This window comes from Juglans microcarpa x Juglans regia, chromosome 8S, assembly GCF_004785595.1.
Source record: "Juglans microcarpa x Juglans regia isolate MS1-56 chromosome 8S, Jm3101_v1.0, whole genome shotgun sequence".
NCBI classification, from domain to species: Eukaryota; Viridiplantae; Streptophyta; class Magnoliopsida; order Fagales; family Juglandaceae; genus Juglans; species Juglans microcarpa x Juglans regia.
In genome coordinates, this window is record NC_054609.1 from 546,523 (window position 1) to 563,020 (window position 16,498).

General features: G+C 35.4%; 2 protein-coding genes across 3 annotated transcripts; one reads left to right on the forward strand and one right to left on the reverse strand.

The window, feature by feature from the left end:
* Positions 1–309: 309 nt before the first annotated feature.
* Positions 310–1,982, forward strand: LOC121244755 (protein PLANT CADMIUM RESISTANCE 2-like). The gene is given in 5 exon segments (XM_041142960.1): positions 310–523; positions 1,249–1,284; positions 1,287–1,319; positions 1,430–1,642; positions 1,903–1,982. Coding segments are annotated over 5 exon segments (576 nt in total).
* Positions 1,983–8,732: 6,750 nt separating this feature from the next.
* LOC121244601 (aluminum-activated malate transporter 4) lies at positions 8,733–12,844 on the reverse strand. Of its 2 annotated transcripts, XM_041142750.1 has the most exons (6): positions 12,392–12,844; positions 11,837–11,974; positions 11,456–11,725; positions 11,201–11,337; positions 10,963–11,109; positions 8,733–9,808 (listed from the first exon to the last, which is right to left on the reverse strand). In XM_041142750.1, the coding sequence occupies exons 1-6, from the start codon at positions 12,762–12,764 to the stop codon at positions 9,158–9,160; spliced, it is 1,716 nt and encodes a 571-aa protein (XP_040998684.1). In that variant the 5' UTR covers positions 12,765–12,844; the 3' UTR covers positions 8,733–9,157. The 2 variants fall into 2 exon arrangements, with proteins under 2 accessions (XP_040998684.1, XP_040998685.1); XM_041142751.1 differs by lacking the exon at positions 10,963–11,109.
* Between the last annotated feature and the right edge of the window lie 3,654 nt (positions 12,845–16,498).

The following is a 16,498-nucleotide window of genomic DNA, read 5'->3' on the forward strand; positions in this document are numbered from 1 at the left end:
TTTTAGAAGAATATGAAAAATAATAAATCATTTCTTAATCATTTAATTAAATATAAAAATATGAGAAAAAGAATGATAATAAAAGAAAAACAAAAAAAAGATAATAACACAATAAAGTTTTGCCTCCAGAATAAAAGTACATCCTGTCAACGGTTTCCCGATGCAGCGTCATTCTTGCGTGAAGAGGCACGTACTGCAGTTGCATGTCACTTCTACCCTTTCCTTTTAAAAACACGAAAAACAGAAAACTGTGGCTTTAAACCCCGATTCTTCAGCCTCTCTCTCTCTCTCTCTCTGACGATCAATAACATGGAGGAGCCATCAGCACCGCCTCAACCACCACCACTTTCATCGGATTTCCAGCGCACTCCGACCACCGTTGGGTTACCTGTCACTGCGAGTATCATCAATCAAGAAAATTCTGCGAGTGTGAGACCAACTACTGCCTCCTCTGACTTGAATTCACACTTTCCAGTGCCTTGGTCCTCTGGACTCTGCGATTGTTGCGATGATGTTAGCAGTTGTAAGTTAATTCTTTTTTCTTTCGGACACATGACACGTGCCGTTTCGTGTGGGATTATGTTGCTCATGTTGTTCGATCGACAGATATTAATTAACAAACTGTTGTACCCATCGAGCAAATTTAGAAACTTTAAAGGATTATGATCTCTGTTTTCGGTGGTCCTTCTTTTTTCTTTCCGACTGCATGCAGACAACGACAAGAACAGTTACAAGATCATGTGGGTTGTGATAATTTTTATTTGGAAGTCTTTGTGCAATCAATATCTGCATAATCATTAACCAGTACTACTCTTGCATGCATGCATGCATGGAAAACTAGAAAAGCTTTTGTATTCCATGATTGGTTCGAATTTTCTTTTCGAAATTTCTCAATATCTGCATGCATAATCATCAATCGTCAACATCTCTTGGATGCATGGCTTTCAAGAATTCTCGATCCTAAGCATAATTGACCCAATGCAACAAATATATTTCTTTCTTCTTTCCCCAACAAATATATGAAGAATAATTTCACATTTTCTGTAGATAAAGTCTTAGACATGTTTATAAGATATGAACAATCATCTCTTATAGAACCAGTTTTATAAGATGAGTTAAATCCGTAAATTTTTTCAATAATTGCATGCTACACCATCAAATAAAATAACTCGTTTGGATATAATACTCTACGAAAAACGTTCAAAATTTTGTTTCATCGTTTGGCCATGGATACATGACTATCTTCAGGTTGCTTAACGTGCTGGTGTCCATGTGTTACATTTGGAGAATTGCAGAAATCGTGGATAGAGGATCCACATGTAAGTTCCTTATAATTAATTAAACACATGATCATGAAATATTGCTATTTGTATTAATTAATTAATTTATTATGTAAATAAACGTTGCATATATGGCCGCCTGCATGCAGCATGTGGAGTAAGCGGAGCACTATACACATTGATACTGTGCGTGACGGGTTGCTCGTGTCTGTACTCATGCTTTTACCGATCAAAGTTGAGAGGACAGTATTTCTTGGAGGAGAGCCCTTGCACTGATTGCTGCGTCCATTGCTTTTGCCAGGAATGTGCTTTGTGTCAAGAATACAGAGAGCTCAAGCATCATGGCTTTGACACGTCCATAGGTACCTACGTACTTAAATTTCTTAATATCTCTCTCTCTCTCTCTCTCATTCAATATTTTGCAATTAAGTTGGAAAGTTAAATAATATATAGCTTGGATAATTCCGTGATCATATTGCAAAAAGAATACGACATGATCAGTAGCACTAGCTAGTTCGAGGGAGTGATCAAGTACTAATTATTTTTTATTGATGTAATTATATAATTAATGTTATGACTTAATTCTGAGTATATATGCATTATCTGTTTGGTGGTGGGATAGGGTGGCATGGGAACGTAGAAAGGCAGAAACGAATAGCTGCAACTAATCCTCCGGCAGTGCAAGGCGGCATGACCCGGTAGAGCCACCGCGTATGGATGTCATGTCGACATATTGATATATATGCTGTAATTATTTTCGTTCAATATTGTTATATATATATATATATATATATATATATATATTGTGAGACCCTGCATATATAGATTAGAGCAATAATATTTACAAGCCTGAAATGCACAAATCTCATGTAAGCCTTTCATAAAAGAGAAATGCTAAGTGAACCAATAGTTTGACCGATTGTGTGTGTGTATTTTTTTATTTTCTTAATGATTAAGAAAGTGGTTACTAGTGAATTTGTCTATTTTTTTCTTTTTTTAAAAAAAAATATTTAAAAATGTTTAAAAAATAGATAAAAGAAAAGGAAAAAAAAAAAAAAACAAAAATATACTTATCAGTCCTGCTATCGGTACCAGTAGCAAGACTCTTTATATAAAAGTGAAGTACTCCATTATGAAAAAAGTACGAAAACTTTTTTTTTTTTTTTTTAATGGGTTCCACATTTTTACAAAACTAGGCTTACATAAGATTTGTGCATTTAGAACTCGTACCTAGCATTATTTCATAGATTAATGTCTAAATGGTTCATCATGATAATTGTTTTCACTGTTCCCCAGAAGTAAAATATTAAGTCCTTACTCTGCTTGATCATCCTCTTGCCTCTACATTAACAGATCATGGGGGATTTGCCATGCATGCCACCTAAAACAAACCAAGCGGTGCCAAAAGATTCATTGTACAATCTTGCATGCATGTCAACTTCGCGAGTAAAGTTGTTCCTAAAGATTAGTAGTACTCCGTACGTGCAAACTGTTCATTGTACAGTCTTTACAAATTCAAGGAACATTAATTAAAGGGTCCTGCTTGGAAGATCGACATCAGAACAACATATATATATATATATATATAATTAAAGAACATGATACGATCGAGTTTGCCCAGATTAATAAGTAGACAACGTTTTTTCAATCTTCTTTTATCGTTTTTTGGCAATGAATGAAAACAACAACATGATGCAAACTGCTGTAAGCGAATGATATGCATGCAGGATCGATCAGGCCGACTTCTGAAAACTGATCATCTTCGTCCTAGATCGATCTTACATATTACATGAGTTGCAACTTTAATTCATAAGTATTGTACTCATCAGCAAATTCACTACAAGAAAAACGAATTTTTTCAGTGCCACTTTTCGTCACAAAAAGTGGTTAAAATCGTCACAATTCTTTTTTAACAATTATTACTTCGCTGCACGTTAGTTGCTATTGTTTATTCACTTTTGCTTTAATGCAACGAACGTAAGAAATTGTCACAATAACTATCTTTTTCGTGCAATTATTTTGGTGGGAAATAATGATTAAAATCACCGCAATTATCCTCTTGGATTCCATTTCCGTCAAACATAAAATCGCAGCAAAATGACCTTAAAAGCTTTTCTTCTAGTGAAATGCCATAAAATTAAGAAAAATATCTGTACAAAATTCCACCCCTGTATACATAGGACCATAGCTATTTCATGTGCGTGCATGCAGTACTATCTCTGATCTCATGACTTGAAGTCGGCTTTTAAATTTAGATAAAAACTGAAAAGATCCAACATTTCGGACTACGTACGTAGGTGGTTGATTCCCACTAGTACTGTTCAATGTCGTGAGAAGAGCATTAATTGTGAAGTAGGCCTAGCGGTCGACTCGCGGGCTTATATATTTAGAAAAGAAATAATGTTTGTGATGAGTGTGCAAGCGTCGTATAATTACTTATAATTTAAAAAAATAAATAAATACGAGACTCGCATGAAAATAAATTAATTTATTAATAATATATCATATTTTTTTTTAAAATGACTGTACGACTCTTACATATTTTACGAATATATATAGCATTACTTATTAATATATATTAATTTCTTTTTTTTCTAAGCATGCATCGATCCAGTGAAAACACTACAGTGATCATTAATTAATTAATAAGTGCAGTCTTGATCATGTATACGAGCATTCGATCGATCGAGAGATCATCAGACTTTGAATTAATAGTATTAATTGTACGTTAATTATTTGTTCAGCACATGGACGTTCGACAGAAGAGTAGAAATTAAATGGTACGTAGCAAGCTAATGCGTACGTGCATAAGAATAATTTTTTTATTTTGTAAGATAAGTCATATATATTTATATGCATATAAATATATTTATATGTATATATATTTAAACAAATAGCGCGTACAACATGATCAATTATAAAAACTAAGTGCTCTTGCAAGATTACCAGAGTTTCATGGATTATTTTATAACATGGTGAGTTTTCTTCTCCGTGTGCTTCGACGTCGTCATTTCGAGGAATAGCATGAAAAGCAGATGATGAACATACCAAAGTTTTTATCATATAATTTATATATGCAACATATATAAATCATATTATATATATATCAAGTATGTGTGTATATGTATATACACACACGTACTTGATGAGGCAGGCATGCATATTGTTAGAATATTGAAGATGAGGAAAATAAAATGTAATTCTCATTGATTGGATTTTGTTGTGTATATGTCGTATTTTATATGAGAAGGATCCTAACAAACTCTGGCATTTTTACAAGCAGTTGGTAGTGCACTGCATGGTAGAGTTGGTTATGGTATATGCCAAAATAATACAAACGTGCCAAGAGAGCACATACCAAGTCTATTCTAAGTTATTCCACAAGGTTCTAGAACAGGAGCTGACGTGGTAGGACAGTGGTGATCAGCAACTGAGGCGGTGATGTTGTTTGGTGAGGTAGCTGAGATGATCTTCAAAGTGGAAGGCAGTGCAGCTTGCTCAATACGCCCCCGCGAGCTTAACGGTGCTTCAATTACAGTGAGACTCATTCTTAGTGAATGCAAATGAGAGGAAACTAAGGGCATGGTAAGGATGTTGGCCAATTGGTCCTTTGAGGGAAGAAATGCAAATTGAAGAGTTTTGGCAGTAACCCTGTTACACACAAAATGGAAATCAATTTTCATATATGAATAGAGGAAGAGATTCAAGGATAGGTAGGTAGCATCAAGGTTGTCACACCAAAGAAGAGGAGGTTTAGAAAGAAAAATACATAATTCTTTGAGAAGGGATTGAATCCAAAGTAACTCAGCTGTGGTGTTGGCAAGAGCCTTATACTCTGCCTCGGTGCTAGAGCAAGCAATAGTTTGTTGCTTGTGAGAGCTCTATGAGACTAGATTCTTACCAAGAAGGATACAAAAGCCACCGGTAGAGCGGTGGTCATTGGGACTGCCTGTCTAATCAGCATCCAAAAAGGCTTGGAGTTGAAGAGAAGATGATTTATGAACAAATAGATGAAAATTTAAGGTTTTTTTGAGGTATCTCAGTAGACGCTTCACAGCTTGCCAATGGGAGTTTTTGGGATTGTGCATGAATTGTGAAATTTTATTAATGGCAAAGGCAAGGTGACGCCGGATAGAATAGTGATTATTCTGCAGGTTAGTTTCAATAGATAATTCACATGAAAGAAGACAAGAAAATCGCCCAAAACACAGAGAAATGCCTCTGATGTTAAATCAAAATGATCAAAATTCAAGAATGGTCTAGTCAACCCACAAGGCGGGCTGTAATAGCTGAAAATCGACCATATCAAAGTTTTACCAAAAATAAAAATCACAGTAATCATGCCAAAATTAAATACGTAATAAAAGAAGTAATATATCAAAAATTGGCCCAAATCAAGTTTAGAATCACTTCCTAAACAGTATATGAAATATTACCATAAAAGGTAAAAAAAGAAGAAGAAGAAGAAGAAGAAGAAGAAGAAGAAGAAGAAGAAGAAGGAATTCAAGAGAAAATATTGGAATTTGACCTCGAAAATGATGCACACCTAGCATAGCTCTATGCCCATGACATGCGCACTGAAAAGAGCTTTCTGAATTGGGATCATATGCGTGGGTCTGATACTCGTAGCCAAAGTTATGGTCAAAATACCGAAACGTGCCCAAAACTGCCCCAATCAAGGAAAGATCATGATTTCTTGTCATCTTTGCGCCGATTTGCCATCTCAAGGTATTTCAATGCATTCAACGTGCAATTTAACAACTCAGCATCATCTGACTCGGATCCTCTTGCATCATAAGGTCAGGTTGTGTTAAAGAAAAATACTGAAGACTCCCTACTACACTTCGATTGAGTGTTGGATCAATGAATGATGGAGTGTCTGAGAGGGAAAGCCGAGTAAAAGCTGCCATTGGAGATGTAACTCCTTTGGCAAATAACATGTTAGTTCTGGAGAGAAAGTCATCTGGTAGATAAGAGATTTCAATGCCTAGAAAAAAGATAATTTTTCCAAGTCTTTGATAGGAAACACAAATCCAAGGAAACTAATGAGATGATCAATTTGAGAGACATGGGAGCCAATGACAATAATATCATCTACATATACAAGGACATAGACCATAACAGAATTTGAGGAATAAATGAACAAGGAGGGATCGGCTTTAGAGGGAAGGAAACCATACTCACAAAGTTGAGAATTGAGCTGGGCAAACCATACACGAGGAGTTTGTTTGAGGCCATAAATGGCCTTTTGCTACAGACATGGTGGGGATGTTCAGGATGCACAAAGCCAATCGGTTGAGACATATAGACAGTTTCATTGAGATCATCATGGAGGAAGATATCAAGTTGATGAATAGGCCAATCATGAGAGACAATAAGGGAGATGAGTAACCGAATCGTGGTGGGCTTGACTACCGGACTAAAGGTCTCAAAGTAATCTAGACTTTCTTGTTGATGAAAGCCATTTATGACAAATCGTACTTTGTGCCTTTCGATTGGGTGCTTTGTGCAGAAGACCCACCTGCAACCAACAATGTTAGAAGAAGGAGGAGGGGGAACAAGTGTCCATGTGTGACTTTGAAGAAGAGTCTGAAATTCATTTTTCATGGCATCACGCCATTCAGCGAAGCGGAAGGCAACAAAATAAGAGTTGGGTTCTTCAGGAACTTCAATGGTGGAAGTGAGGTAGTGACGTGGTGGAGCGTAGGGAATAAGGCCATCAAAAAAATGTTTGGGACGGGATGAATTGGTTTTGGACCGAGTAATAATAATAGGGATCTTTGGTGGAATTGATGGTGGGTTAGAAGTGGAATCGGAAGGAGGAAGATGCAGGGGAAGGATAAAGATGTGGATGTACAAGAAGAAGAGGATGAAGAAGGGGAGGATGGGCCGTGTGTGAGGGGTGGGCTGGAAGCAGAAGATGGGCTATGCAATGGGTTTGAGGTAGGGGGGCCCAAGATGGGGGGATGGAGAGATGGGTAGGATGGCGTGAGTAGATTGAGTGGAAGTAGAGCCCGACGCTGAAATATATTTACATAAAATTATATTATTTTTATAAATTATTTTGTATTCTCAATAAATAGTGATGAAAACACATGACCCACTAGAGAATATCCGAGTTACGTATAGTCTAAGTACGTATAGAATTAACCATCTCATATCGCGTCTACGTCAAAACGCAACCACGTAAGAACCATAGGTGGCCAACATTAATGAACACGTGAGCACGACGGCTAATCCTATCTAGATTATGATTAGATTCTTTGAAACCTACCAACCACGTGACAACGACCGCCCCTCATACCTTTGACTTGACCTAATAATCATGTTAAGTATCTATGTTACATGTTAGACCTATCACGTTGCAACGACCTCGATCCCACGCCAATACCTATCAGCTTGGTATTGACCTAACGACATTGCTAATAATCATCCAAAGTGAATGGACCCATATTATCATTTCCTAATTTTTACTTTTGGATCTTTAATGATTATTATTGCTAGCTTTTGTTCACAGTATTATGTAGATCTCATTGCATTGAAAGTTACTCGTGGACTGTTCAGTATTGAATATAAGTGATTTCGACATTTTAAAATCTTTTTTCTTTCCAAGTCATATATATATATATATATATATATATATATATATGATATTTGTTTTGTATCCTGGTTTAATTTTACGATGCCTGAGTTTTGATATCTTGTGTATTTGTATTTCTTAGGTGTCTTGTTGTAACTATAGTTTTCCTTTATCACAAGTGAAGGCAATTAATAAAATTTAGAATACCGTCCTCTTTTGAAAAAAAAAAAATCATATATATATATATATGTTTGTTGATGTGATTTAAGTTTTGGGAAAAAATAAATTGTACTCATCATTCTTTAATACTATATATCAATATGTGATTTGTTAATTTTATTTTTTTATTTAAAGATACATATATTAATGAGTAAATATGTGTATTTAAAGAAAATGATAAAAATGATAAATCACATATTAGTGTGTAGTGTGGAAATGATACGTAACATTTCTCTGAAAAGATTGCACATCTCTTTTATTACTAAATCTTGAAAAAGAAAATTTTTGACTCATGATCCACACACCATACTTGATTTTTTATCTTTTTATTCTTTTTCCTTAGCAAATATGTAATGTTTGAATAATGAATATAAGAATTCCTTTAGTTTAGTAAGAATAAAATAAAAAAAATAAAAAATCAAGTATGATTTGTGGAATAAAGACGATAAGTAGAAGGTCAGAGTTCTAGTAGGGGGAAATTTGCAATAATGTAAGTTAAAAGAGATACAGAAACAGTACGGCCGCACCAAATGAGGAAAGAGACAAATAAAAAAAAAAAAACAAAGCAATCCAACATTCTGGCTTCAAATAACACCACCAGATAAATATGGTTTAAATTTCACTTTCTGCCTAAAGACACAACAAAACAAACATAAGCAAACAGGCATAGTAAAGGCCATTATAGTGATATTCCTTTCTGTAAGTGTTTTTTGAGTCCTCATATGTTGATATTAACACCCAAATATATATATATATATATATACAAACAGTAAATAAATACAGTATATTGAGAATGTTCCTCAATCTAAAATCCTCTTCTAGCTTTAAACTCATTTATGCTGATAAAGCCCCATCACTGGAGATTCTGCAACTCCTTCACATAATAAGATAAAATCCATCCTTCCAGGAGACTTCTTGTCAGATCAGACCCTCTGAAGAGTCCACTAGAATTGTCGTTTAGGTCGGCAAAACTTGCTGTCTTTCCCTATCAAATTCCTTACATTTGCAAACATAAAGTTAACCAAGCGGTAACCAATAATGAATTCCAAACAATTTAATGAAAAATATGAGGTTGGTGTCAATGGAAGCATCTAAAAAGTCTGGTCCAAAACCCAACCGCCTCTTTAGCCTGATTTGATGGATCCAAGGGTTCCTTAAAATTTGCTTTCTCGCTAAGCTCTTCAAACTCATCAACAAGATTTTGAAGCCTGGCAACGAACTCGATGAGCAGGGATGAAAATGTAGCTAAAGACAAAGAACTGGCACTTTCATATACTCTTGATTCTTGTTCATTAAGCCTGGTATCCCCGGTAAATGAGAGTTGTGGCCATGATACTGGTTTATTAAGCACACTTTCTGAGGATATCCAAAGCGGCATGGAGGGCTCTACACTGATGTTTGGATTCTGTCTGTCCCATGTTTCACTGAGGGAATTGATCACAATACCTTTATTTTCATTGTCTTTGACATCGATGAAGTTCTGAGGATCTTCAAATTCCTTAGCCCGCCTTACATCTTCCCAGTTATCCGAATTGACCAGAAGGTATGATTTTCGGTCAATCTTCATTTGTAATTCTTCTGCTGCTTCATGCACTTCAAATAGTATGTCTTTAGAGCTTAATTTTTCCATCTTTTCTACTTTGCTTCCAAGCTCAAGTAACACTTTAGCTCCTTCAGCACCAACCCTCTGAAGCTCACGACTAAAAACCTTTCTCTTCTCTGCTGGTGCCTGTAGATACAAAGTCAAAACAACTGATAGTGTAAATGGACAGTCCAGAATAGAGTTATTATATATTCTCAATGTCTAAAGCACAGATTTTCAAAACCGACAAGCCTACAACAAATTTCTAGACCTGGATAATTTGTTTAACTCTAGAAAAATAATGCTCATAAAGATCTTGGAGAGGACTAGTGAATATCTTATATAGGCTCACTGAAGCAAAGGCATTGGCAACCTCCATCCTGCAATCAACTAGACACTTCATTTGTTCGTCTTTCAATTGTAATCTTGTATCTATTTTATTCACCAAACAAGAGTGGAAATAAAATTTGAGCAATCTTTATCTGTCTAATTAAGCTATAGAAACTGGACGATAAATGTGTATGTTAAAACCTGACAAACTCGCACACACGCACAATTTTATTGTTGCACTTACTATCACTTATTCATTGTCCCCAGCTTGCTGTCTGCTACTCTACCTCCCACCACTCAGCAACTAAACTAACAAACGACAACCAATTAGTAATATATTCATTGGAGGCGAGGGCGTTTTATCCATAATAAGGAAGTAGACAGTTTGTCAGCTACTGAGAAAATTGCGTCCACACAACAGGAATTTTGAGTCAATAACCCAGTCATGTCAATAAAGACTGACTCATGGGTGTCTTGGCCAAAAGACTGGTGGCAAATGCCATCACAGAGCAGACATGGTTCAAATCCTAGCAAGTCCCCCCTCTTTTGGTTGTTAAATCCTACCAAATGTGAAAAGGAAAAATGAGTGACAAAACACTGATGCCACAGTAGGGGTCTGAGGATGAGTTTACCATTCATAACTATGTTCAAAGTCAAAATTTTTGCTTTGGTTGAGATGATGTACGAAAGAATATGAAAATAATTGATTCAGGAGGAATAAGTTAAAAACATTGGTTTACTACTTTAGACAAGAGAAACAAGGATCACATGAAAGAACTCAAACAGAAAAACTCAGTGCGTTATCAAAATTATACCAAATGCCCGGTTCTGATGTGATTGTGTTATATATTGTGCCTCACCAAAAGAGTGGAAACAAAATTTAACATTCTGGGAGAATAACGAACAGATAAAATGCTGCAAACATACCTAGAACTGGAAGATCAAAATAAGAAGGGAATATATATTTTCACCTGTATTTCTGAAAGTATGCACCCATGCATTGCCATTACCATGAAAGCGCAATGCCTCAGAGAACCACTTACTTTGGCGTAGTTCCTCCAAGGATAATTAAATCCTTTATAAGGACCATGAGGTGGTTCCCATATTGCAAAATCTAACTGGGGCATCAAAATTGAGATAAAATCATCTCCTACCACTTTTTTGGGTCTATTCAAGAACACATGTAGCAGAATTTTGACATAAGCATACCAGAGATTCCTCTTGGCTAGAAGATTGTACAGCCGATCTATAGCCACTATATAGCGGGTCATCAGAAGCTTGGTATGTAAGAATTTTGGAAGGCACCCTCTCATATTCAACGCAGTTCAAGTATCCACTAACACAACCTAAATAGAAATTTGAAGCAATAAGCCAAGCATGTCATCGCAGTCAACTACAAATAAAACAACAAGATACTTTGGCATATATCAGGTACAAATACGGACAAACAGAATTTGGCACAACCTTCCAAAGAAGTAGCAACACCCTGAAAGTTTTTCACCACCAATTTGTGCAGATCCTCCCCTGACCAGATGGGATACAAACATATATTTACAACCAAGCATATACCAGCACCAATCGCAATAAGTAATAATCGATAGAAGGCTGTTTGGAGAAACTGCGACGAACTATTCCCAGAGACCAACACGATACAGAATGTCAACAAGAATACTCGGAAACCATATTCATAAGACTTCATTGGCGGATACAGTTTGGTATAACTTGCACAAAATCCTAAAACACCACCAAAACACAAGGATCATTTAAGAACGGAGTTTCCATCCAAAATCAAAACACAAAGGTGGGAAATATGGATAGATTGACATTAATCACAAAGACTCTGACCTGCAATAAAAATGCTAATTACTATAATAACCTCCTCTAAATTCCCAGCCCTCGTAGAAACCTCTGCAATGCCCAGAGCAAGCCCTCCAGCCGAAAATGTCCCCAAAGCACGATTGAGTCCTTTGTTAAGAGTTGCCCCTACGAACCAACAAGTACAGTGAAAAATTACCCTCTGCTTTAAGCACCTGACAATGCATAGCTCAAATGTAAAACGATAATATAACTCGGCGAAAAATCCTCCACTACAATAAAAGATAGAAACAAGAGTGAAAAAAAAAAACAACACTCGTAGGATCTCTTTTTCTTTCTTCCCTTTTTATTAAGCCTATATGATCTTTGGACCCAAGACGTTAATACTGTTAATTTTATTATCCCAAGAAATACTTTTTGATTCGCTTTAACTTACGTGGTTGAATTATTAAACCACGTCTGTGATGCTGTGCGATTAAAGATTATGATAAGACGCATGACGAAGAATAGTAGTACGAACTACGAATAACAGTATGGAATAGATGACATAACATTAGAGGGACCCGACATGATGGTAGCTAATACCTACGCTGAATTCGAAAACTACGACTACCGTGAGAATTGCCCAGATGGAGTACTGATTCACATCCTTTAGCGGGTCTTTCAAGAAGATGACGAGTGACACAAGGGCCAAGGAGATCCCCATTTTAGCTGCGAAGAGGAGCTTCCGAGGGTCGGATCGGCCCATCTCGTACAGCTTGACCGAAGTTTCTCGAAGACCAGCCCAGAAGTTGAGGATCCCATCGGACAGGCGACGGAAAAACCGGCCTTTAACTCCATCGTCTTCGCCGCCGTAGGAGCTGCCAAGGCCCAATTCGGAGTAAGCCTTCCTGGAGAGCAGCCTTTCCTTACTCCTCTCGGCGAAACTGTGCCGAAACGACCCGATCTTCGTAGCCATTTTCTGCCCCCTGTGACGAAGACGAACCCGAAAAAGTAATCGGAGAGAAACAGTAGTAAAAAGAAATGAGAAAAAATATTCACAAGCGTGAATTGTATAATCGTCGCCTAATTATTTTTAAAAAAATAAATAAATTATAAAATTTATTGAAAAATATTTAATTTTTTAATAATAAATTTTATTTTTTTATACACTTAATTCCTCAAAAGAAATTGAGTGACTGCGACTGAGCGAGTATGTATGCAGCATGTATGCAATGTATCTTATCTTCTTACGTGTCGGTGATTAATTGACGTATTTAAGTATATTTTTAGTGCATTGCCATAAATAATTTTACATTTAACTTTTTTAATATCCTACAATCAACTATTATATGAAAATAATATTATATATATATATATATTTTTTTTTTTTTGAATTGGAGAGGGAGTTTCAAATTTCATATCTCCATTTTAGAGGTTGAAAGTATGCCAATCAGATTACATGCATTTGACATAAAAAAAAAATAATATTATAAATAATATTAAATCTTATTATTGAAGCGATGTAAATGATATTCTCAAATCGAATAACTCCTATACTTATATTGAATTGTTGGGTACTTCAAATTTAAAGACTTAATAAACTCAACTTGAGATTCGAACATTTCACAAATCTCCCTTTTTAAAAATTGAATCAAACGTAAGATTAAAATCATCCAAAACCAACCAATGAAAAGCCTCAATTTACTTTGATTAACTTTAGTCATCAAGATTTTTTTAATTTTGTGTTGGAAAACTACTTGGGATCCATACTCTTTGTGGAAAATATAAGATCAAGATAATTTATTGAATGGCAATAAATTAAGTGAAATCATGCTACTATTGTTCTCCGAGTAAGGATATAGAGATCTCATTCTACTCAGCCGTATAAAATTTATAAATCTGACAAGGAAAGTTCTCTTGCTTTTATTATTTAATTTATTACTTTTATTTTTTATGATATTATATATTATGTTTCAATGGGGATGGAGGTTTATGTTGTGGGATCTGCAATAAACATTAGTTAATTTCTGTATGATCGGCAGAAAGTTTTAACATGTCTGCTGTGAAAGGGTGATTTTGGATTGTTTATTCTAAACCAGAACACTCTATTACCATCGACATAAAAAAATAAAAATATAAAAGAAGATATGCATGTTATTTAATTATGGATAAAGATAGCATTACTGCCCTCCTACTACTTTTTTTGTATTTAATTTTTTTTTAATTTTTTATTTTACTTAATATTTAAGAAAGTGACTATTCATAAAATTATATATTTTTTTTAATTTTTTCTTAATGATTAAAGATGTTTAAAAAATATTTCAAAGAAAATGATAAAAAAATTTAAAAAAACACTTCAAATACATTATAAGTAGTAATTAAATGAGTGGTAAGAGGGTAATAACTCTATCACTATCCTTTAATTATTGACTTTGGTGAATCGAGTGGAACATCATCTTTTATTAATGCATTTAATGTAACTTGGCTTGTCTATTACCATAGTTAAAGTTAAAAAAGAATATTTTGAAGTGAGCAAGAAATACCAAAAGTACTTATTTTAATCAAATTAATACTTTTATGAAACCATCCTTAGATGAACTGAAAATATAAATGAATTCAAATAAGGAAAATATGAGAAGTTCAATTAACCAAATATTTTCTTATTTTTAATTTGTGAATTCCAACGCATGAAAAAAGATTCTCTAAAAGCATAGATGGGTAAGATTCTCTCTCATTATAATATGAAGAAAAATTCCTCTGAAATGTAGAAGTGAATAGTAACTTCCTCTAAAATGAATCGTCGTGGTCATTGGATCGGTCATTCAACCTAAAAGAATGTTTCATAAAAAAATAAAATCAATTGAAGAAATAAAAGACTATTTTTACTGAAACTAATTAATTCGAAACCTCATTTTAAATAATTTTGCTTTCTGAGAAAGAATATTCTTTTTTGCAACTCTTTTCACAATTTTATTTGAAATAAAATAGATATCGAAATGAATATTCTATGGATGGAGACAGAAGGGTGAACATGATGATCCAAACTGTCAAGTTGCCAAAATAATAAGTCCATTATTTGTGAATGGTAGATACTAGAAATTAAGAACCCACTAAACATAATTAAAAGGACCAACCATCTATCTAGTCCTCCGGCTCCTCCTACCTACATTAAAATTGATAACGATATTTCATATTTGTAATCAAAACATCATATTCTTTAGTAATAAAAACACGTGCATGCAAAAACTTGAGTAGAAAGTAACGTGGGTACTACATATTTTAACATGTGGTAAAACTTAAAAACTCCAAAACGCTTCCAATATATGACAGCTCCTTGATACTCTTAGACTGATTATCTTAATTTGATTGGAAAACAAAAACACTCTTCATTTTGAGGAAGGACTATACGGAATAATTCTTCTCATCCCGGAGAAGGAAATGGGGATACAAATTATATCATCATTCGACTAGAGGAATGATATACATCAACTACTATTCATTCTCACACCCTACACCTACAACTTTTTTATAGAGTGTGAATGTGTATTTCATAAAATGTGGAAGTATCTTTTATAGGGCGTGGAATATAGAGTGGTGAATAATGATTAATGAGATAAATTTTTCATTTGACTGACATGAAATAAAATCCGATTGTTCAAATTTTTTTTTTTTTTTTATCCTTTCCATCATTGTTCTTAATCTTTTAGGTGCTTTGCAATTGGCACGAATGCATTTAGGGTTTTGGTTAAATACTTGGGTCATTAACATTCTAGGTTTAAAAAACAATAATTCAGTCCTCGAATTTGGAACATTCCATCCATCTCCAGCAAATAAACAGCTCCTCCAATCATCAACAATAACAGCGCATGTATCCAAATTACACATCATGCATTTAATGTGTAGCGTTCAAAAAGCTGAAAGGGCAACTTTTCAAGTCGTCTAATTTTTCACATTGCATCTTAGATGGTGTAATCTGAATGAAATGGATCTGGATAAAGTATAGCATTCCCACATTAAAAAGCAGAGATCAACCCTATATAATATAGCTTAGCTAATTTTGTACATTAAGCATTATAAGTGAGCTCTACAAGAGGAACTCTTCTAGTAAAGTCTCAAAAATGTTAAGTTGCCATCACCTGGAGATCCTTCTCATAGTTATTAAGCTTCTTTCAAATCCATGATATGGAAACGAGAATGACACAGATTCCTTTGAAGTTGGGAACAATAGTGACTAGACCTTTTACCCTAACAATTATCAACGACTTTGTACATAGCTAGTTGCAGAACATTACCATACGCATAAACACAAGATGGATGAACCTCATATACAACCATGGGATTACCATCCTTAATACCCAAATCACTTTTTTCCTTTTTTTTTGGGGGGGGGGGGGGGGGGGGGGGGGGGGGGGGGGGGGGGGGGGGGGGGGGGGGGGGGGGGGGGGGGGGGGGGGGGGGGGGGGGGGGGGGGGGGGGGGGGGGGGGGGGGGGGGGGGGGGGGGGGGGGATGTGCTTAAGGAAGCTTTCAGAGGGGGAAAATGGATTTTGCTAAACGGGAAGGGGAATAATCACAGCCAGAGTGCGTTGCACATGTTTCACCGCAGCAAGAAGAGGCAGCCAGAACTGTTATGTCATTGTTGACTCATACTTTACTCGAACCGCCAGCTCAAACAGGCATTTTGATTGGCACTAGGTGTCCAAGAATAAAGT